Source organism: Piliocolobus tephrosceles, chromosome 9 (assembly GCF_002776525.5).
Source record: "Piliocolobus tephrosceles isolate RC106 chromosome 9, ASM277652v3, whole genome shotgun sequence".
Taxonomy (NCBI): domain Eukaryota; kingdom Metazoa; phylum Chordata; class Mammalia; order Primates; family Cercopithecidae; genus Piliocolobus; species Piliocolobus tephrosceles.
This window is the reverse complement of record NC_045442.1, coordinates 28,356,482-28,379,141: the sequence shown is the minus strand read 5'-3', so window position 1 is coordinate 28,379,141 and position 22,660 is coordinate 28,356,482. Positions and strand designations below refer to the sequence as shown.

Genomic DNA, 22,660 nt, shown 5'->3' with positions numbered 1-22,660 from the left:
AGGTGGGGTTTCACTGGGTACCTGCCCCTATCTGCCTAGGCATTTGGCTGCCTCCTGTCACTATCACACGACTTTGGAAAAAGTTCTTACAATTTCTTACAAAACTAAACATTTTCCTAAATGGTTCTACCATTTTACATTTCCACCAAAATTCTATGAGTCCTAATTGTCCTGCATCTTCAATATTACTTGATATTATCATATATATTATATATAATATATATATATATATATAGCCATTCTGTTGGGTGTTTAGAGATATCTCATTTTCTTTTTAAAGAATGTAGCAAAGGTAATGAAGTGATTGAAGGTTTTCTGTCAGATAAGACCTGATGGGCTGACCAGTAGAAACTAAAAATTTTGCCTAAATCCATTTGTCAATGCAACAGATTCTGATTGCTGAATGAGTCCTCACAGATCACCTAGATCACCTAACCCAAACCACTCATTTAACAGATAAAGAAGTAAGGGCCAGAATGGGGACAAACTTTGCCTCAGGATATTGATTCAAACAGTAACAGAGTGAGTTTCAAGTCACTGTTCTAATTATACTAGAAATGGTGACTCTGTGCCACACATGTTGTTATTCCCTTATTCCATGGCCCTGATTGACATTTGCTATGCTCAGCCCAGCTTGACTTTAGCTCCCTTCTCCAAATGGGACCATAAACAGCCACTGTTGACCCTTTGGATTTTATGCGCATGTCAGAACTTATTTACACTTCATTCATCGATTAATTCAGAAGGTCACACCCGCGTAAGTGTCATCACCCAGTCATAAGTATGGGAAAAAATGCCTGAACTCTGAGGTTTGTCCTTAGTTAAGGGAAGGAGTATATCTCTTTCCATACTCCCTTTCTTCTTTCATTTACCAAATAGAAAATAAAATATGTCAGGCGCTTAGGACAGTATCTGTCATCCTGCCCAGCTCCAGCCGTCAACCTGATCATAAAACAGAGCTATAGAATTTTAAAGCAGAAGAAATTAAATTATTGTTTCAAAGGCCCAGTTGAAAATTCTGAGCTAGAAAGGAATTTCAGTATTACAGTAGGGACACCATCTGAAAGCTGCAGCTGGGAGCCTCTGCAGGGTTTTGTACACGTGCATCCAGGCCATACATGGGTATGCTGTGAAGGACTGTCCTGCCCCACTTAAAGGGCAGCTCTGTGCATTCTGCAACGGGCTACATTACTACTCTCCATCCTGCTGCCATCCTGACACAAAGAGAGGAGAGGGAGTCTGCTCATCTGCCCCGGTGACGTCTCTTTATCAGCTGCCTTAGATTGGCCTTCAACTGTTACATCTTACTTTCCAAACAACAGAGAATTTGAGAGGGCACTGACTGTAAGATGTCCACTGAATAATGACTCATCAATCTGAAGATTTGTACTCTCTTCTCTCCAATAAGCATCTGCTTTTTAATGAAGATTCTTCTTTCCAGGAAAATAAAATATATAATTAGAGCTGACCCTTGAACAACAAGGATTTGAAATGTACAGGTCCACTTATATGTGAGGTTTTTTTTTTTTTCAAGAAATACAGTTAACCCTCCATATCATCAGGATCCACATCTGCAACCAAACTTAGATTGAAAATACAGCATTTGCAGAATGCAAGACCTGCAGATATGGAGGGCCTACAATGGGACTGGAGTATGTATGGATTTCTGTATACACAAGGGTCCTGGAACCAGTCCTCTGTGAATTCTGAGGTATATCTGCATCCTATTTCTCTCTTCATCCTTGAGAAATTCCTATCTGTTATGATTATTCAGGGAAAAAACAGAGAAAAAGATTAATAAATGATCACAAATATGTATGTGTATTTTCCAACCTATTAAAAATGGTAAAAATGCCTTGCAATGGAAAACACAGATATAATAATATAAAAAGTCAGTAATCTGATGGTGCATCTAATTTACATATATTTTCTGCTCTATGAAGGGCAATGTGTGGCCACGCGCAATGGCTCATGCCTGTAATCCTGGCACTTTGGGAGGCCGAGGTGGGTGGATTGCCTGAGCTCAGGAGTTCGAGATCAGCCTGGGCAACACGGTGAAACTCTGTCTCTACTAAAATACAAAAAATTAGCTGGGTGTGGTGGCATGCACCTGTTGTCCCAGCTACCAGGGAGGCTGAGGCAGGAGAATTGCTAGAACCCAGGAGGCAGAGGTTGCAGTGAGCTGACATCATATCACTGCACTCCAGCCTGGGTGACAGAGCAAGGCGACAGAGTGAGACTCTGTCAAAAAAAAAAAAAAAGAAAGAAAGAAAGGAAAGAAAAACAATGTGCCTAGGGTGGGCAATACAGAAGTAAATAACTATGTGATCACTTCTCAGAAAGGTCTCATAATCCAGTGGAATATAGGATGAAAATATAAGTGACACCAGATACTGGAGGAGAAGGGAAATGATCTCCTATTCCCAAAGCCAACAGGAACAGGTTACCAAAGCTGTTTCTACTTTGCCCCAGGAGAAGAAGCAGAGTGACATGCAAAATCCAGGATGCCCAGTCTTATCCTTATTTCTGGAATTTAACAGTTTATAACGTGTTTGAAGTATACTAATACTCTTCCTAGATACTGGAAGAGTAATCACAGTTTTAAGAAACAGTATAAGGTTTGTTTGTTTGTTTTCTTTTGCAAGCTAGGATGACAGTCTGAGAATTTCAGGAAAGGAAGGAAAGTTCATATCCCACACAAGACTGAATGAGTATTGTTACTTCTTCTTGTAGCCTCTCATCACTTTGGACAGCAGCATTTCCTTCACATTCCTTGCAGAGGGAACCAACACAATCACAGTCCAGGTGGCTGCTGGGAATGCCCTTATCCAGGACACAAAAGAGATTGCAGTTCATGGTAAGCCCTGAAAATTGTTCTGTGATGCTCCTTCCCACTCAGTTAATTGCCTCTGTCCACTCTCCCTACAATCATTGAGTGTGGTGGAAATTCCTCAGGCTCTGGGAAAATGACATAGGTCAACAGGAAGCTTCCAAACCTACCTCCGACCTAGAGATTGAGGTTATAAGAGACGTATACTACAATCAGCTATTTGTTGTCTCCTGTGTTCTGTCTGCCTCACAACGTGTTTGGGGTTCCCATTAGATAAAGACACCTATCACAAATAGAAGGACATGCAAGCTGGAAAGACTGTCATAGAAGGGGCTAGATCTTTTGTCCTGCCGAGGTATCTACAACATATATGCAGGACACACTCTTTGTGAGATGAGGACCAGCAATTTCCAAAGGTCAGGAGTCATGATCCCTGCCTTGTAGGATTCATTGCTCAGTTAATGAGATGACTTATTCACAACCGATGGCTTTCTTGATTGTTGGAGATTTGAATATCATTTGCTGCAAACCTGGATAATAAGGCTAAGAATATAAGTTAGGACTAGGGCAGAAGAGTGGTGAATAGGACTACTATCCTGTTCTCAACTCTGGAGAACCATTCTTAAGAATATTATAAATGAAAGTGCCTCTACTGCCATTTCACACAACCTCTCCCAGGTCCTTAGACACAACCACTATCACTGTGGTTTTCTAGGAAGTTAAGTGAAGGCTTGTGATCCTCTGACTCAGATTATGTTCCTCCAGCCTCACACCAGGTAAATTCCTTTTCCTACCTTTCTGCAAACTTGCTTGTCAGGCTCTTCGAGGGGCACATGGAAGGTTTGTGTGTTTCTTTGAAAGTAAACATTTTAATTGAATTGTAAGTTTTATACAGAAGTGTGCAGGGCACAAGTATTTAGTTTTATGAATTACCACAAAGTGAATACACCTGTATACTCACCAACCAGCTCAAGATACAAAGTTTCAACCTATTTTCTAACCCTCAGAGGCAGTTTCTAGCACAATGGGCAAAGCGATTAAGGAAGGAGAAGTGAAAAGACTCTATTCCAACCAAGCCCAAATTGGTAATGCTTTGTGTTGGCTCTGCATGGTACCACCTACGGGAGCAGAAGTCTCCTTCTGGAGTTTCATATTTGTCTTTCATTGCAGAGAATATACAGAAAGAAAGGCTTAAGATCTTAGGCACTAACAAAACTGGTAGGAGCACAAATCTACTTCTAATCACCAAATTCTACTTTATTTCAGAAGTCAGTAAACAAGCTGAGAACGAGGAATTCTAGCAGAAGCCTGGTGAAGCAGTAGATGCTTTACCGAAAGCACAGTGGTGGTGGAGCCCCACACCTGTCACACCCTCTCTCTTCTCACTCTCCTAGCCTCACCTGAACACTCTCTCTCCTTGCAGAATATTTCCAGTCCCAGCTTTTATCATTCTCTCCTAATCTGGATTACCACAATCCTGACATTCCTGAGTGGAGACAAGATATTGGCAATGTCATCAAGCGAACTCTGGTTAAAGTAAGTTGGCTTTATCTTTGTTTAAGTTCTTGCAAATAAAGAAAAGAACTAGATGGTGTGGTCCACAATACATTGGCATGAATTAAAACTGCATTCCACGATTAGATAAAGATTATTTCTCTGTAAAAAGAGAGAGAAGAGGCTGGGCGCAGTGGCTCACACCTGTCATCCCAACACTTTGGGAGGCCAAGGCAGGCAGATCACTTGAGACCAGGAGTTCAAGACCAGCCTGGCCAACATAACAAAACTCTATCTCTACTAAAAATACAAAAATTAGCAGGATGTGGTGGTGCACACCTGTAATCCCAGCTACTCAGGTGGCTGAGGCACTAGAATCGCTTGAACCAGGGAGGTAGAGGATGCAGTGTGCTGAGATTGCAGCATTGCCCTCCAGCCTGAGTGACAAAGCAAGACTTTAACAAAAAAAAAGAAGAAGAAGAAAGAATTGTAGGATTAAAAAGGAGGAGAGAAGTATAAAAGAGAGTCTAGTTCAATGTTTGAAGAAGGAAACTGGCCCACTGTTTATTAAGAATTTTTCTGAGACAGGGGCTTGATCCCATTAATGCCCTAATGGATGGACCACTCACTGAGTTTTTGCTAATATTATGCACTTGTCTGGCTCTTTGTTCACCAAGAGGGTCTTCCTAACCAAACATTTATACTCACAAGACTACCATTGGCCATAGATTGCACTCAGAAGGCTACAGGCCAAGAAAGAGAGCATTCCAGCAGGGTAATAGAATTACAGAGTTAATCCAAGGTCAAATTTGCCTTAGAGAAAGTAAAAGGGTTTTGTTAAACATTTTCTCAGAGGTAGGCACTAGAATATATTGATGAATAAAACATGGTCAATTGAAATGTAGAAATAAGTCTAATGTGTAAGCAGCTCTAAGCTAGAGGCATGGCCAGCATCTCTGTGGGGCAGAGAGAACAGTGTGATTCACGCTATCCAGGGACATGAAGACTTGGCACAGATTTGCAACTCAATAAATACTTGTTGAACCCTTGGAAGTCTTTGGAGAGAATACTTGAACTGTGTTTGCAAGGATAAATGTCAGTTAACAGGGGCAGGATGGTATTTGAATGAACAGCATGTGCAAAGTCATGGACTATTTAAAGAGTACAGCACACTTTGGGAGGCTGAGGCAGGTGGATCACCTGAGGTCAAAAGATCAAGACCATCCTGGCCAACATGGTGAAACCCTGTCTCTACTAAAAGTACAAAATTAGCTGGCTGTGGTGGTGTGTGCCTGTAGTCCCAGCTACTCGGGAGGCTGAGGAGGGAGAATCACCTGAACCGAAAAGGCGGAGGTTGCAGTGAGCCGAGATATTGTGCCACTGCACTCTGGCCTGGTGACAGAGCAAGACTCTATCTCAAAAAAAAAAAAAAAAAAAGAGTACAACATATCTGGGAAATGGAAAAGAGTTTAGCGTAGCTAGTTTGTAGGTTATAAGGGCAGGTGCAGCTAAACTTGAGCTAGGATGCTTATGTCATATTGTGTAGGGTCTGAGCGACCAATAGAAGCTTGGCATCTATTCTGAAGGCACTGGGGAGTATGAAAAGTATTGTTTTTTTATTTCAGTGAGAGAATAGGTTTATATGTCAGGAACCCATTCTGGTGGCAATGCAGAGGACAAGCTGGGGTAGGAAGGGAACATAGTGGGGGAGACGTTTCACAAAAGATGACCAGCTAAAAGATCACTGAAGTTATCTAGGCCAGGAATATAAGGTATTCCTTATTCTTCTCAAGAAGAAGAGGTAAAGGCTGCTTAAAAAGTTGAACAATATAACTGGTGACTAAGGAAATGCAGTGTGGGTGAGAGAGAGAGAGAAATTCTCTGATGACAAGAGCTGGTAGGAGATGGCCTTACATTAATCAAGATAGGGACTGTGTAGGAGAAGCACGCTTGGGAAACAATAATGATTTGACTTTTAATATAAGTCTGGAGCACGTGAGAAACAATTGGGTGAAGATGACCAGGAGGATTGAAAATATGGATCTGAAGATGAAGCAGAGGTTCATGCTGGAGGGAGAGATGTAAGAGAAGAGGCTGTGGCGGTTGTTAGGCTCTCCAAAGAGGAGTTAGAGAACAAGGCAGACACGCTGCTGGTGGTTCCCCAAGGCAGAGGAGAAAGATCCAGGAAGGACATGGAGAAGGAGCTGACAGATAGGAAGAAGAATAAATAGAAGAGAATGACATAGGAGCATTCCTGTATGGAGTGGTCTATAAGAGTAACTACACTTCAAATCTTTTTACAAAGAGACTGTTCATAGAAAGAGATGAGAATGAGGGGTGGGAGTGGTGGCTCATGCCTGTAATCCTAGCACTTTGGGAGCCGAGGCAGGTGGATTGCCTGAGCTCAGGAGTTTGAGACCACTCTGGGCAACACAGTGAAACTCCATCTCTACGAAAATAAATTAAAAAAATGTAGCCGGAGATGGTGGCGCATGTGGGTAGTCCCAGCTACTCAGAAGGCTGAGGCAGGATAATTGCTTGAATCCAGGAGAATGGCGGTTGCAGTGAACCGAGATTGCTCCAGTACACTCCAGCCTGGGCAACAGAGTGAGACTCTGTCTCAGAAAAAAAGAAAAAAGAAAAAAAGAGATGAGAATGAGACTGTTATGTATGCTGTGTTAGTCTGTTTGGGCTGCTATAACAAGGTTCCATAAACTGGGTGGCTTATAAACAACAGAAGTGTATATCTAACAATTCTGGAGGTGAGGAAGTACAAGATCAAGATGCTGGCAGATCTGATGTCTAGTGAAAGCCTCTTTCCTTATTCATAGAACCTTCTTGCTGTGTCTTCACATGGTGGAAAGGGCAAGGTGGCTCTCTGGGGTCTCTTTTATAAAGGCACTAATCCCATTCATGAGGGCTCCACCCTTATGACCTAATCACCTCCCAAGGCCCCACCCTGATACCATCACGTTGGATGTTAAGTTTTGACAGATGAATAGAAGTGGGGGGTGCAAAAACATTCAGATCATAGCATATGTCTTTGGTTGCAAGGCATCCAGAATAGGGTTGTATTATGTATGGTTATAGTCATTAAAAACATACTAGCTTTGTAGGAAATAATTTGGTAATTGCAATAATAATAATCAGTCCTTTCAGTTGATTCTCAGGCCTCAAATCTCACAAGGACCAATCACTCATATGTCCCTTTGGTTGGGTTAAATGAATCTAGATACATTGCTCCAAGGTCCCTCTAAGGGTCTTGATGGACGGACACTCCCTGACATTGTTCTTTCCTGAGACAAAGGGTCACACCAGTCAAGGCATTAATAAACTCACCACCCCCGCCCCCCTTCGCTGCATTGGGTGATTCTTGGGTGATTCTCTGCATTTCACCCCTTAGTCTGGCCTCCTGAGACTTGCTTTAAGGTTAGGTGAAGGCCCCCAGCCTTATGGACTTGGGCATTGAGACTTAATGCTACTCAAGATCATGCTTTGAAAGGATGCTGAGGCATCTAGCTCACCACCTAAGGGTGTTAAGAGGATGCCTCCCTGGTTGGTGGACTCTTTAGGCTTCTGACTGCTGCTTCTTACTTTCCTGCAGACTGGCTCTTTCACTTTTCTTTGTCACATCCCTGAGAGTTCACTCCAATCTGTAAGCCTTATTCCAAATAGGAATCAGAGCTGAGCAAATGGAAAACAACCAACCTCTCCACTTCTGTTCAACCTTCGATCTAGCAACTGTTTATTTAATTTTTACTCTGTGTCAAGCGTTCTTTGGAACAGTGAGACCCCAGACAGAAATATCTGGGCAATCACACCATAAGAACCTGTATTAGTTCATTCTGAAACCACTATAAAGAAAAGCCCGAGACTGGGTAATTTATAAAGAAAAAAGGTTTAACTGACTCACAGTTCTGCATGGCTGGGGAGGCCTCAGGAGACTTAACAGTCATGGCAGAAGGCACCTCTTCAGAGGATGACAGGAGAGAGAAGAGTGGCAGAGCGAAGGGGGGAAAGCCCCTTATAAAACCATTAGCTCTCATGAGAACTCACTATCATGAGAACAGGAGGATGGGGAAACCACCCCCAGGATTCTATCGCCTCCACCTTGTTCCTCCCTCAACACCTGGGGATTCTGGGAATTACTATTCAAGATGAGATTTAGGTGGGGACACAAAGCCTAACCACATCAGGGTCTATCTGAGAAAAGACTGCACCAGATAGATGTAATCATGTGTCACGGTGGACATGATCTATATCTCTGAAATGCAGTGGACATGGTCCTTTGGAGGTGTTTGGGGTGGGAGGCTAACGTGGAGGAGATCACTGCAGATAGAGATAGTCAGGGGCCACTTCTTGGAGGATGGGGGTATTTCACCTCATTCACAAATTATATATTTGGATTGGCAGAAGAGGTGGTGGGTGGTGTTCTGGATAAAAGATCCTCAGGAGACACACAGGAAAGAACAAGCTTACCCTTCACGGGGGAGAACTCTGCATCCTGTTTTCTTTACAAATTTGCCTTCAGACAGAAGCTTACTCTTAAGTGTTTATCACAAAAGCAATATCATTATTTTACTAACCACTCAGGAATAGAAAAATCCACTCGTGTTCTCAGCCTCTTAACAACGTTTAGTATTTTGTTATTTTTTTTCTTCTATACATTTGTATTTTTATAGAGTTGTAACCAAAGAAATGTAAGGAAATAGATTGGAATGCAGCTATCATAAGTATTTTTCTATGTTGTCTCATAGTACTCATTATCATCTTAATGGTAGCATAATATTCTATCAAGTGATTATACCAGTATTTACTTAATTTTTTTGAATACTGGAGGTTTTCCCATTTATTTGCTATTATAAGTAATGTTGTATTTTTTCCTGCATATGGCTTTTCCTATATTTTGGATCATGTCTTTAGAACAAACTCACCAAGTTACAGTTACTGACTGAAGGGTATGAATATTTTTATGGCCTTTAAATTAAGTCTTTCAGAAAACAAATTGGCAATATGTATCAATTTCTAGCACTGCCAGCGCCAAATGAGGGAACTTCCTTCACTGCAGTCTTACCAATATTAGCTATTACACTTAAAAAAATCCTGCTTTAATAAGTGAAAGCAAGTGTTGCTTGGCTTTCTTTAAATTTTCATTTTCCCATGTTTGTTTATGACTTCTTTTTCCTCATTTGCACCCAGCCTGTGTTTCAGCCAGACGTTCTAGCCCTCATAGAAAAAATGGAAAATATGAGAGGAACTTTTGCAAATGTTCCCAGCAAATAATGTTTTAAAAATCATTTGTAATACCATTCTAGTTTCAGTGAAAATGTATATAAGAGCAGAGGAGGTGGTGAAACTAATAATGTTTTACCTAGCAGATCTAAGGGAAAAACTGAAAGAAAGCCTGAATGTATATTGGAGCCTGTGCCTAAAAAGCTGCATTTGAAAAATGCATATGAGCCCTCTGGCTGTGCACACTCTGCTCTTGTCATTGATTTGAGGAGGGCTGGTTCCTCCACAACCTCTCTTTGTCTGAACATCTTTGCAGGTAACCAGCGTCCCAGAGGACCAGATCCTCATTGCCTTGTTCCCTGGCCTCCCCACTTCAGCAGAGCTCTTCATTCTCCCACCCAAGAACCTGACAGAGAGGAGGATAGGCAACGAAGGGGACCTGGAACAAGTAAGTGAAAGCAAATCTGGCTGGGACCCTTGCCTGCACCCTACACCCTGAGAGGGCACAAAACTGTTTTCAGCAAGAAAGGGAGACAGGCTCTCTTCCATTGCCCCAACAGCCAAGGTTTTGAAGAGCGATCACCCTTACCCAGAGTAAATACAGGTGCAAATAGACTGGACATTCAGCTACTCAGGAAGGAATGGCACCCCTGGCATTATTCATTCCAATGTCTGATATCCCTGTGCCAGCTCATGTCTCCCTCCCAATGACTCCTCCTGGGGTGCAGAGGAAGGGGAACAGGAGGGAGAGAGAGAGAAGGAAAGAAAGAAACAGAGAGAGAGAGAGAAACAGAGAGAGAAAGAGGGGAATTTGAATTTCCTTGTTTATTTCTGGGACTCTGTGCCTCTTGTCTTTAAACTGCACTAGCCTCTAAAGATCCTGGCCAATTTTTAAGTTCTGCTTCTGGGGAGAAAGTGAACTGCTTTCAAACACGATTTTTTGGAGAGGGATGTATTGCCTCACTTTACTTTAAGGAAGCAACATTTCCAAAAGGGATTGTGATTTACCGTTCTTATCAAATGGGCATATAGAACTATACTGTGATCTGCACACTGTCCTGGAAGTAAAGGGAATGACAGGACTTGTGTTTCTCCTTTTCATCCTCTATTCCTCCTGAGGTCTTAATGTCTGCACTGTTTCATCCTTCCTTTCTTTCTCATGATGCTAAGTCAGGTGAAGTAGAAATAAGTGAGCATGAGGCTGCAGAAAATCGGCATGAATCACACACATTTGCTCCCATATGAGGTAATCGTTGTACAGACATATTTTGTGTCCCTGTGATACTCACTGGCCGTCACCCCATCCTCACAGCCATCCACAGACCTTGAGCAGTACAGATGTGATTGCAGTTTCTCTGAGAAATAATTTCTTGCATTGCAGGGTTGCATATTGAAGTTGGCCAGAAATAAATTTAGCTTCTCAATGCATACATCACTTTTACAAGACCTCTTTATTCTGAAATAGCAAGTGGCAGTGTGAACTATATTTGGAAGCTACAATATCCATCCATTTAGATAAATAGGTAATTACAGTGATGAATAGCAGCTGTGATATTAAGGCGCATACAGCGAGATAAGAGGGACAACAGCCTAAGTCGGCCTCAGCTTTCATGTGGGAATTACAGAGTGATTAAATCGATGTTATGTGTTCTGAGACTTGCTAGGGAAAAGTAAAGAACAAAAATTATCCCATAAAAAGGAGGCAGCTTCTGCTTTGATGTTTGCTTCCCATTGTCTCTAAGATAGAAAACGCAGAGGAGTGGACTGGGAGTATATGTGCCTGCTTAAATCCTGGCAGGGGCCTACATCCCCTGTGTGTATGACTTAATCAGATTACAGAGCTAATGATGGGTTGAACTTCTTTCATTGGAACCCATAACAGATCTTTTTAGAGTGTTATAAAGGCACGGATAAAAGAGCAGTGAACTAGGAATTGAATGAAACACCTATGTCTATTATAGCTCAAACTCACCAGTGACTATAGGCATGCCTTTCTGTCTCTCACTCTCCTCTCCAGAATAAGCAAATATTACCATCTATAGTTGTTTCTCAGTACACACAGGAGAATGGTTCTAGGACTTCTGATATACCAAATCTGTGCATCTTCAAGTCCTACAGTTGGCCCTGCAGAACTTGCGTGTAAGAAGTTGGGCCTCTGCAACATGGTGAAACCCCGTCCCCACTAAAAATACAAAAAGTAGCTTGGTGTGGTGGTGACACGTGCTTGTAATCCCAGCTACTCAGGAGGCTGAGGCAGGAGAATCGCTTGAACCCAGGAGGGAGAGGTTGCAGCGAGCCAAGATCATGCCACTGCACTCCAGCCTGGTGACAGAGTGAGATTCCATCTAAAAAAGAAGAAGAAGAAGAAGAAGTAGTTGGGCCTCTTTATATTCTGTATATGCAAGTTTCACATCCTGAGAATACTGTATTTTCCATCCACATTTTGTTGAAAAAATCCACATAGAAGTGGATCTGCTTAATTCAAAACTGTATAGTTCAAGGGTCAACTGTACTTCCTTGGTCTCACAAGGCTCCAAGGGCTGTGAGGACCACATAGATAAATATGTCCCAATATCTTATCCCTAATTGAACCACGGTGACTTTTTACCTATTGACCTTCTCCTTGGTTTCTTATTCCATGAGGGAGCATCATTGCATGTCATATCACCCCGTGCATCCTGTCTTTTTTTCCAGATTGTAGAAACACTGTTTAATGCTCTCAACCAAAATTTGGTCCAGTTTGAGCTGAAGCCGGGGGTACAAGTCATTGTGTATGTCACACAGCTGACGTTAGGTGAGTGCCACTGGGAACTAGGGAAATGGGAAAGATGATTTGTTATCCCAGAGAGAAAAGGAGGAGAGAATCATGAAACCCTGCTCCATAATGCCTGAAATTGGCTTTGTAGAAGGGTCCTTTTTGTAGTTATGGGTTCAGAAGGATTGTTCACATCAGTCACATTGTTCTGAAGGCGCCCTGCAAGAAGACTTTCTTAGGAGTAGCTTTGCCATTGAATCCCTAGATGGTCTTGGAGAAAACCTACAGTTTCCTTGGGTCTTAACCGTATTCATTTGTTTGTTTGTTTATTTCTTTATTTTGTCTGTGGCAAATGGGATTATATTGGATAGTCCTCTAGCTCTCTTCATGCATATGATTATTTGATTTTATGAATCTTGGATGGTAGGCCACAGAACTTTAAAACTCCCTTTAGTTTACAATGTGTGAGTCAAAGTAGAAACAGGAACAAACTCTAGTTAGCTTATTTATGAAAAAAATCTAAAAAGGCATGTCCTATGGGACATCTACTTTGTGCTGTCTGGGAGAACCTGTTTACTAAATAGTTCTTAATAATGTCAGACTTTTCCAATGTGTAGGTCACAAATGTGCCCATCCAGTGGGTTTTTATGAGAACAGAGGGAAGGAAGAGAATGAAACACTGCATTAGTACTTAACCCAAAATTTCAAATGGGTTCCCTGTAATTTTGGTGACAGGCATGCAGGCTATCTAAGAGAAAGAGCACTGGAGACTGTATTCCACTCCCCTGAGCTGGACATACGTTGTTCAATTTAGACCAAGAACTAGCAGGTTTCACCAGGATGAACAGAGAAGTTTACTTTCCCTAAGAAGCTGTACTCAGGTACCATTGTCATCATTGAAGCTAGACTTTCTGCACCCAGCTATCAGGCAGGGGAATTGGAGACTAGACATAAGGATAAAGGTCAGTGGCCTCCTTCCTGCAATGAATACTCCCTCCAGCTAACAGCTTCCAAGTGAGCATATGTGTTCTTTTCCTTATCTGTTCTTCTTTCCCAGCTCCATTGGTGGACTCCAGTGCTGGGCACAGCAGCTCAGCCATGCTTATGCTGTTATCAGTGGTATTTGTTGGCCTGGCTGTGTTTTTGATCTACAAGTTTAAAAGGTATGTGCTATTATCTTTCAATTTAGTAGTGTGGCTGGGGTCATTGCAAATGATTCTTCCTATAACTAACTTTACTAAACTCATCACAAGAATGTGGTTTTAATTCTCCTTGAACTTCTGTTTGACAATGGGTAAAAGCAAGAATGGTTGAGGGTCACGGAATAAAAGGGTTTGAGACTCTGAACTCTATCTATTATGATTTATAGGTATAATGAATTAGGTAAATAAAGACTGGCCAATGAAATCAATTTATTATCTTCAAGAGAAATGTAAGGGGTTTTCAAACCTCAATCAAATTTCTAAAGTAAGGTCTTATATATTCAGAAGATCTTCCTATATGGATCAATATCCATTCAGGTGGTTAAATAGAGAAAATGCAGCTAAAATCTGATACACACATGTAGAGACACCAATGCATTTTTTTATCCCCTGTTGCAGCTATTCAGCATCTCTCTTTAAATTTGCATGCTAAACATATTCAACTATCATCCCTCTCCATCTTTTTCCTATTCTAAAGGGAAATTGATTAGGAGAACAAAACTCCACGTCTTGAGAAATTATTTTTGAAAGCCACAGAAGGGGTGATATAACAAGATACTTATTAGAAACATAAAATTGAAATCAATAATTTTGTACCAACATTCAAATTATAACTTCTACTAGGATGTATACTACTTAAGAGAATAAACTCTGAAATAAGACCCAATTTTAACTTTTAGCATTTGTAACCTTGGGCAATTGTATTTGCCTCTCTAAGTCTTAATGTCTTCATTAGTAAAATGGGAAGAGCAATAATATTTTATAGGTTTGCTATATGATTTAAATGTCATAATGCGTATAGGTGCTATGTACTAAGTAATCAACAAAGCTACACTATTATAAATAACAAAGCACATGCCTGCCAAAGATGCCCTCTGTGCCATAAACTGTCACATAATAGGCCCTTAGAAATTTTATCGGTGGCCTAGAAATGTGCTTCCTGGGAAGCCTGGGTAAAGTAAAAACGTCATTAATTATTGTCAGATGAGTTTGAAAGCATCTTTTAGTCCTGGAGTCTTTCCAGGAACTAAAGATAATGCTTTTAGGTTTTGGTAGAGATCAGTGGTAAAGGTGCCTGACTTTTCCTGCCCCCCCTTCTTCCTGCTTATGTCTCCTTTAGTGGCTATTTCAGTTGCTTAAAAACATCAGTTTAATTCAATAAAGCTCTCAGCATTAGCTGCAGCAGCAGGAATTCTATCAACACCCTCCGCACTCTCTAGAAGGACAGAGTGAGATTCACCTTCCTACTCAATTTATAGACCAGTATGTGGGTTCATGTCCTCTTGGATCAAGATGTGTCAGCCCCCATACCCCTGTTCCCTTTTAAAGGTGGATAAAATCTTTATGTCACAAAGTGAGAAAAGGTTCAATATAGAAACAGCCTGGTTAAGACAACACCCATTTATTTATAGATGTACTTCAATTATATGCAAAGAACATTTCACTTTTCACTCAGCCAAGAATTTGATTGTGGAGAAGCCTGGTGTTGCTGGGCGTGACAATCAACTAAACCAAATGTCTCATCTCTGACTCCCAGAGCAGCATAGTTGCTGAGGACAAGGGCCAATAGAAGTCCTGTAAAGAGGCTTTTGTGTCAGATCAATCCAAAGTAAGGATACTTAAGGATCACTTATACTGTGACTTGGACAACTTTTGTTTTTTTTTTTTGTTTGTTTTCGTTTTTGTTTTTTGAAATGCTGTTAAACTCCTTAGACAGTCAACTTATTAATGTAGGCATCTCTAAATCTGTACACTTTAATAATGAATCCATGCCAGCTAATGACATCTCTAAAAAACTTCTACCTTTGTAGTTCCCAGGTATCAGCCCACATTTTCTATGTCCCTGACAGTGAATCATGCAGCTGAGGCCACCAGAAATAAACTCCAGTCAAACTGGACAATAGCAGCATCAGTTAAGAGTAGTCATCAGTTAACCTTTACTTTTCTGTCTACTTTTCGTGGAAGTTTTACTCCCAATGCTCAAGCCGTTTGGTTGAAATTCTGTTGGATTTTCTTTTATTTTTTTGTTCTGCTTTCCCCACTCATCACATGGAACCCCAGTAATGGCAACATGAAGTGCGCCTGGCTTGCAACAAGTACAGAGGTCAGGTTCCTAGCCCTGGATTCCCAGGGTCTCCTTTGCTTCTTTCATTACTATCCAATACAACTTTCGCAATGTTTAAAATGCTCCATCATCTGTACTATCTAATATAGTAGCCAGTAGTCTGACTGAGGAACTGAATTTTAATTACATTTAACTTTAATTAATTTAAGTGTAAATAGCAACACCTGGCCATTAAACGCTCTGTTGAGCAGCACAGTTTAGTGTAAAGACATTTCTGTTTCTGTGTCCAGATCATTGGCCATACTGAGTTTCCAGATCCAAAACTTCCTCTCTGTAATTGCCAGTATTAACACATTAAGACATTCATTCATCCTACAAACATTTATTGAGTACTTCCTGTGTGCCAGGCACTGGAAATGATCTCAGTATCCCAAGTGCTTACATGACATGGAAAAAGAGAATAGAATTACTATGAGCCCCAAGCTTCCTTTAAATGAATATCACCTGGCCTCTTGCAGTCTCTCTTGCTCTTGGATAGTGACTGCTATTTTCTGATATCTCAAGTAATATAATTAAAAATCATGATGAGATGGCTTTTCTTTCTGAAGACTGCCTAACAAGAATTTTTTTCCATAACTGAATATCTGCTTTTTCTCTATCCAGGAAAACATTTGAGCTTCTATATTCCTTCCAGTCTTTTTTTAGTAGGGCTTTCCTTATAGTCCAAACCCCACTTTGCTGTCTCTAAATTTCCTCCTACAGGCTTCTAACACTCATAATAGATGGATAAATGGATACAAATGGATACAAACTGCAGTTAGGATTTTTTTTTTTTTTTTTTAAGAGGGAGACTTGAGCCTATCTATGTTACTCCTCTTATTTAAACCTGTATGGATGTTGGTCCAAGACATGTCTCTTGATCTCTTCATTTTCCACATTCCTTGTATGCAGAACTGGAGTTCAGACTTATATTCTCAACAGTCCCACACGCAGATGTGTTAAGAAATGAAAAGCAACTTGACAAATTTTTAAAATTCTGCAAATTGAGATACAAAATTTATTCACTTCCAACCATCGATTGCAAAAAGATGAAAAATATGCCAGTTTTTAGATGTGTTATTTGGAAATTGAAATAAAGTGAATAATCTCTATAAGGGCAAGTTTATCCAAATCCTCATAGGTATTGTGAGCAAAGCAGGAAAGGGGAGGCAGTGGACTCTGGTTACACCTGTGTAGTACACAGACTTAGGTGATCAGGACTGGTTTAAGCACCCCCGGCACCTAATAATATTGCAGTTGGTCCCAACCTTCATGAGCAATACGTACTTTTATGGTTGAGAGGAATCTAAGTTACTAGACTGTATTTTCATTTATATAAAAAAGAATATAAAGGCCAGCATTCATTTTTAATTATACGCGTTTAGAGAGCCTAGTGTGCTGCCTCACATGGGTGCTGTTCACTTTGGGCTCTTGTAAATTATATTAAACTGGTTTAGACCAGTAGGGGTCATGGGGACACCTCCTTTAATGTATGGAAAGCAAACATTAAAGACTAGAAAACTGAATGTAAAAAATAATTAGAAGCCAGTAAGTGTTTTAAACCTATTTTCAGATTTTTTCTTCTGAATTAGCTGCAGGAAACCCGTATTAAGTGCTTCCACATTTTGCGTAATTTGGAGTTGGAGCAGATAGGGGAATGTAGAAGCTTGAGAATACCACCGCTTGGCACAAGGACGACAAAGTGATTTTCCTTTAGAGATGCAAAGGATGTCCTGGATTGGGGTGTGTGTCCAATGTCCCAAGTTTCAGTGGTATCTATGCTAGTAATTGGCTTTGTGAGATGTCTAGACTTTAGTCTAATTTCCTTATCCTTTGATGAGGTAAGAGGGGTCTCTTCTAGAAGTGATATTCTAAGATGAAAATATAATCCTTTTATTGATGAATATAATATAGTAAAGTAGAAAGAGCACAGGATTTAAGGCAATTTATTCATTGATTCAAAAAATGCTTAATAAATGTTAACTATGTGCCAAACACTGTACTAAGCCAGGTGGATAGCGGAGAGGATAGAAAACACAGACCTTGCCTACATGGGGCTTTTAGTCCAGTGGGACAGAAAGACAGAAAACAAGTCAATAAACATTGCCTATGACATCACCCTAAACCAACACCATATTTATTTCTTATATAGGCAGTGTCCCATTGTTACATGTTTATAATGGAAAGCTGGATGGTCAGGGGAAGCCTCTCAGAGATGCATGTAAGCCAAGCTCTGAGAAGAGCAGAGGGGAGTGTGTTACAGGCAGAGGGAACAGTTGATTCTAAGTCCCCAAGATGTTGAAGAGCTGCTTCTATTAGAGTCTTGTAACTCAAAATTTGAGTCTCCAACTGATTGGCAGCATAAGCATCACCTGGGAGCTTGGCAGAATTGCAGAATCTCAATCCATCCAGTCTAGACTTACAGAACCACAATTCACATTTTAAGGAAGACTTGGGTGATGCTTAAGCATGTTAATGTTTGAGAAACACTGAATTAAAGGAATACAAAGGAGGCTACCGAGGCTGGAACACACCATGTGTGAGGAGATAATGAAGATGGGTCAGAAGGTGAATGCCTCAAGAAGATTTAAGTGTGAACCCACTCACTTCTCCAACCCCAAGCTAGTCTGCTTTGTGTTTCCAAACCCCATCTACTACTTTTGTGTCTTTGAATGGAGCTATTTAGCTTCTCTTAATCCTTAATCACCTCCAAAATCCAAAAAGAAGCAATTGTCATCTCCATTGAACAGATGAGGAAACTATCAAAGTATTTAAGATACTTACCCCATAACTGATGCTCTGAAAATTGTAGCAAAGGCTATGAATATATTATTTCTTGACTATTTATAAAGGAAGCCAATGTGACTTGATTAAATTGATGCAACCTTAGAAATAGGTGACTTTTCAGTCCGTACACACTTTGAGTCTTAAAGTCCAGCTCCTTTAAAAACTTAATACCAGGTAAATATTTACAGAGTTTTAGTATCTAACTGCCCTTTTGTTTATATCTGCTTGTTTTTTTTTTTTTATTATTATACTTTAAGTTCTAGGGTACATGTGCATGACGTGCAGGTTTGTTACATATGTATACTTGTGCCATGTTGGTGTGCTGCACCCTGTTTTTTACCCACAGGAAAAGGTGCATTCCTCAGAGAGTTCTGTGGTTTACATCTTCCCTGGCATCTGGGTTCCTGGCTGGCTTTGTGTTCCTTGACCTCGTGGCCTCATTGTCTCTGGGCTTACCAGTATCTTTCCTGACATGGACCCTTCCTACTAATAGCTTCTTCCTCCTCTTATCCCCCAGGACTTCCAGCTGCCCAAGTTTGGCACGCCCTGTGATCTTAATCTGATTTTGCTCCTGTCCCATGTAGGAAAATCCCTTGGATTAACATCTACGCTCAAGTCCAACATGACAAGGAGCAGGAAATGATTGGGTCAGTGAGCCAAAGTGAAAACGCCCCGAAAATCACACTCAGTGACTTCACGGAGCCTGAGGAGCTGCTGGACAAAGAACTGGACACGCGGGTCATAGGTACATGCTCCTGCTCCACTAAACTCCTCTGTCCTGTGTCCTCTAAACACTGGCCCGCTTCATCTGTCCTCCATACACTACTGGACTGGAGGGTGGGGACAAACAACCACCTACAGTGACAGAGTCATGTTTTAAATTTGTCTGCCACCTCTGGCCACATGAAATTGGTAGATTTTTTTTTCCCTTAGAAGTCAATCAGGGTTGGAAGTGCTGGAGTCTGAGTGGGGTAGGGATGAAGTCAACTGCCCATTCCTGTTGGGATTTTTCTTCTTTTTCTATAAAGCAAAAGTATTATATGTCCTTACTAATAATTACATGAATGTGGAATCTGGCATCAGATAGCCCTGGGTCCATTCTTCTTGCTCTGCTAATCTACTACGTCTGTGACCTCTCTGTGCCTCAAATTCCTGATCTGTGAAATGGGAGTAGTAGTACTTACGATTCGTTTCTATTTCTGTGTAATACCTAAAAAAAAAAAAAAAAAAAAAAAAACAATTCTAAGACTGTTGTCATAATTACATGCTGTTACGTCATTAGCCCAGTGCCTGCCACATAGTAAGTTTCAATACACATTGGCTGTTACTGTTGTTCAATAGAATGTAAGATGGCAGTCAATGTCTTGATCCCACCTGTGTGTTAGTGTAGGAGGTAGCATACGTTAGGCATGGATGACATAAGCCAGTGAGCTGATAGGTAAGGATATCCAGGTGCCTTTTAAATAAATTCCTATTAAGCACCTCTTCTAGGTGGCTTGGTATTTAGCAGTGAGTAAAACAAAGATCCCTGCCCTTGTGGAACTCACATCCATTTCTCCCCGTGTCTTCTCTTCCCTGCAGGAGGCATTGCCACCATTGCAAACAGCGAAAGCACAAAGGAGATCCCCAACTGCACTAGTGTTTAATGCCAGCAAGCCACGTGGTCAACCACCTTTCCGACTTTTTATTTTTGATGATTACTATTACTATTATTATGGAAAAATAAAAATGTCTTTTTTACCTTTTGTTTACCAAGGGCCCCTTCATAAATAGCAGGCCAATGCCTAGCTTTGGGAGAGAAGGGCATTCTTAGCTGATTGAAATGAGACAAAGGGAATAAATGGCTGTATTTGTGCTAAGAGCAAAGGATGCATCTTCCCACAGCCTCCTCGCTTTACTCTGCCATTGGTAGCTTCAGGACTTTCTTTTGCCTTGTGGTCTCCCTTTTTTCAAAATTTAAGTTGGGTTGGCTTTTTGTGAACCTCTCATCCCCACAGCAGAATCACCAACACTCTCCCCTTCCCCCAGCACACGCACATACAACACAGATCATTTCCCAGGTAGATCCGCAGGAAGTAGGTTGGTGGGGGTGGATGTAGCTGCAGAAAGCGTGCACAACTTTGTAAAAGAGGCCCTGCCTTGTGCATGTCCCTAATGAGGCTACAGATGGCTTATTGTATATAATTACAATGTAAATAGCTTTTTATTTCCTAAGAAATAATTTAATGTTTAGTAAAAAAGAAAACAGAAAAAAGAAAGATGCGTGTGTTGGCTTACGCACTGGCCCTCAGAGCTGACCAACCCGCCAGGCCTGCTGGATGCATTGGGTTTGGATGCTCTCCTGTTGTCTGTCACACTTAACTCTTGCATCTCCTTGTCCATGCCATAGCTGGTTTCTACTTATGTATATAAAGGGGGGCGGGGGGAGGGCCTTCTCTGGGGCAATTGATAAAGGAAGGACTCTAGTGACATCATAGAACATGGCAGTCGTTTTGTTCCAAGAATGACATGAAAAGTGAAGAAGAGGCCCACTAGAAAGGCTTCATACTGAGACCCAGATAGGGGAAAACAGCTTCCTCTCTAAAAGGAAAAACTTGATATTTATCAGTCTGAGAAAATATTTTTTTCTAAAGAAGGCAGTCAGTCAGTAGATCTTAAAATGACAATCTGTTTTTCAATTGGATTCTATGAAAATGTATAATGCTTGTGGTGAATTCTCAGGCTATTCTGAGCTCAGAAAAGTCCCCTGGGCACTAAGTAAAGCCCAGTGAATGTCTCTTGGCATGGGAGGAGTTAAAGAGGTTGGAAGGGAGGAGGCATTTGTGGAATTAACGAGTTCATGCAAAACTCTCCAGGCCAAGTAGGGGTCTAGCCTTTAATGATATTAGTCAAAGGCAATTTTAGCAAAGCTGTGCTATTTGCTTGTCAGATGTACACAACTTCCTTAAAGTCAAATGTCTGCCTTCAGTTCCCTTAAGGTAGTTTTTGCCTCTAGGGTGAGTGACTTTCAAAGCCTGTTAGCTTTTCCAGCACCTCAGCCCCTTCACACCTTTACACATACCAGTTTTTTTTCAATAGGGTCACGTTAAGCCATGCTGTAAGCATTATTTTTATTTTCAGGCTTAGCCTGAGCACACTTATTTTGGAAAATGATATAATGTATATATATGGGAGGAAAGGCCACATTTTGTACCTGTTAATTTTTGTGGGATGTTGTTCCCATTCTTCTTTGTGAGACAGAGAGAATGTGATATAGAGAAATCTGGCTGGCTACAGCATAGATCAGTATTAGGAATATTTCTAAAGATCCTGCTTTTTTGTTTCAAGGGTTAAATGGGGCAGACAATTGCAATACTTGTACTAAACACTGGAATACAAATGCATGAGTCATATCTATATATACAGTATATGTACATATACTGTTCTTGGTTTTATTGTTCCACTTGAATATTTCTACTGTAAAAAAAAAAGACAGTGGTTTTGAAATTGTTGAAAATAAATGTATTTTTGTACATCAAAGCTACATACTTGGCTGAATTTTCTCTTTGGGGAGTTTTCTTTATCCACTGTATCTATAAACTATTGCTACAGTGATGCTACATGGAAAACAATGAATGACTTATAACAACAGATACTTGGTTTTCGCTCATGAATCTTTAGGTTGGCTCTGGTTTGGATGAACATATCAGGACTGACCAGGCTCTGCTGGTCTGATCTGGAAGGAGGTTTCAGATAGTTTGAGTCTGCTCCATGAATTATCATCATCCTGGAATCAGCAGCTACACAGGGCCATGTTTTTTCATGGTGGATTGTAGAATTCCAAGTAGGCCAGTAGAACAACCCTCTGTCTCTAAGGCCGTGGCTCAAAATGGTCACTTTATCTATCCTCATCCACATTCTGTTGGCTAAAGAAAATCGCACAGCCAAGTTCAACCTCCATGGCTAGAGAAGTAGATTCTTTCTACTCTGGTGCTATAATTGGAAACAATAATCTGATTTACTCTGCCTATTCATTTTCGACTGCCCCATGGAGCACTTTCACTAAATGACCTATTTGAACCCATGTCACAGATTTTTATACACATATATATGACTGGGACCTCTGAGCAAAGGACTTTGTAATTGCAAGGACTTTGAGTTTGATATCAGTTCCCAATGAGTGGTAGAGATGACAGAACGCCAAGTCAGGTATGAAGACTTAAGCAAGAGAAATGAAAAGGAGAAAAACAACATGTGTCCATTTTTTTTCCTTCTTC

General features: G+C 40.8%; 1 protein-coding gene across 1 annotated transcript in view; it reads left to right on the top strand.

Moving 5' to 3' along the window:
• The window catches only part of SORCS3 (sortilin related VPS10 domain containing receptor 3), a 620,529-nt gene extending 598,602 nt beyond the window's left edge, over positions 1-21,927 (top strand). The window contains exons 21-27 of the mRNA XM_023206212.2: positions 2,734-2,857; positions 4,254-4,366; positions 9,873-10,004; positions 12,251-12,350; positions 13,369-13,474; positions 18,989-19,149; positions 19,986-21,927. Coding sequence (XP_023061980.2) covers positions 2,734-2,857; positions 4,254-4,366; positions 9,873-10,004; positions 12,251-12,350; positions 13,369-13,474; positions 18,989-19,149; positions 19,986-20,050 — 801 coding nt within the window. The 3' untranslated portion in view covers positions 20,051-21,927. The remainder of the gene's footprint in view (positions 1-2,733; positions 2,858-4,253; positions 4,367-9,872; positions 10,005-12,250; positions 12,351-13,368; positions 13,475-18,988; positions 19,150-19,985) is intronic.
• The last annotated feature ends 733 nt before the right edge of the window (positions 21,928-22,660 follow it).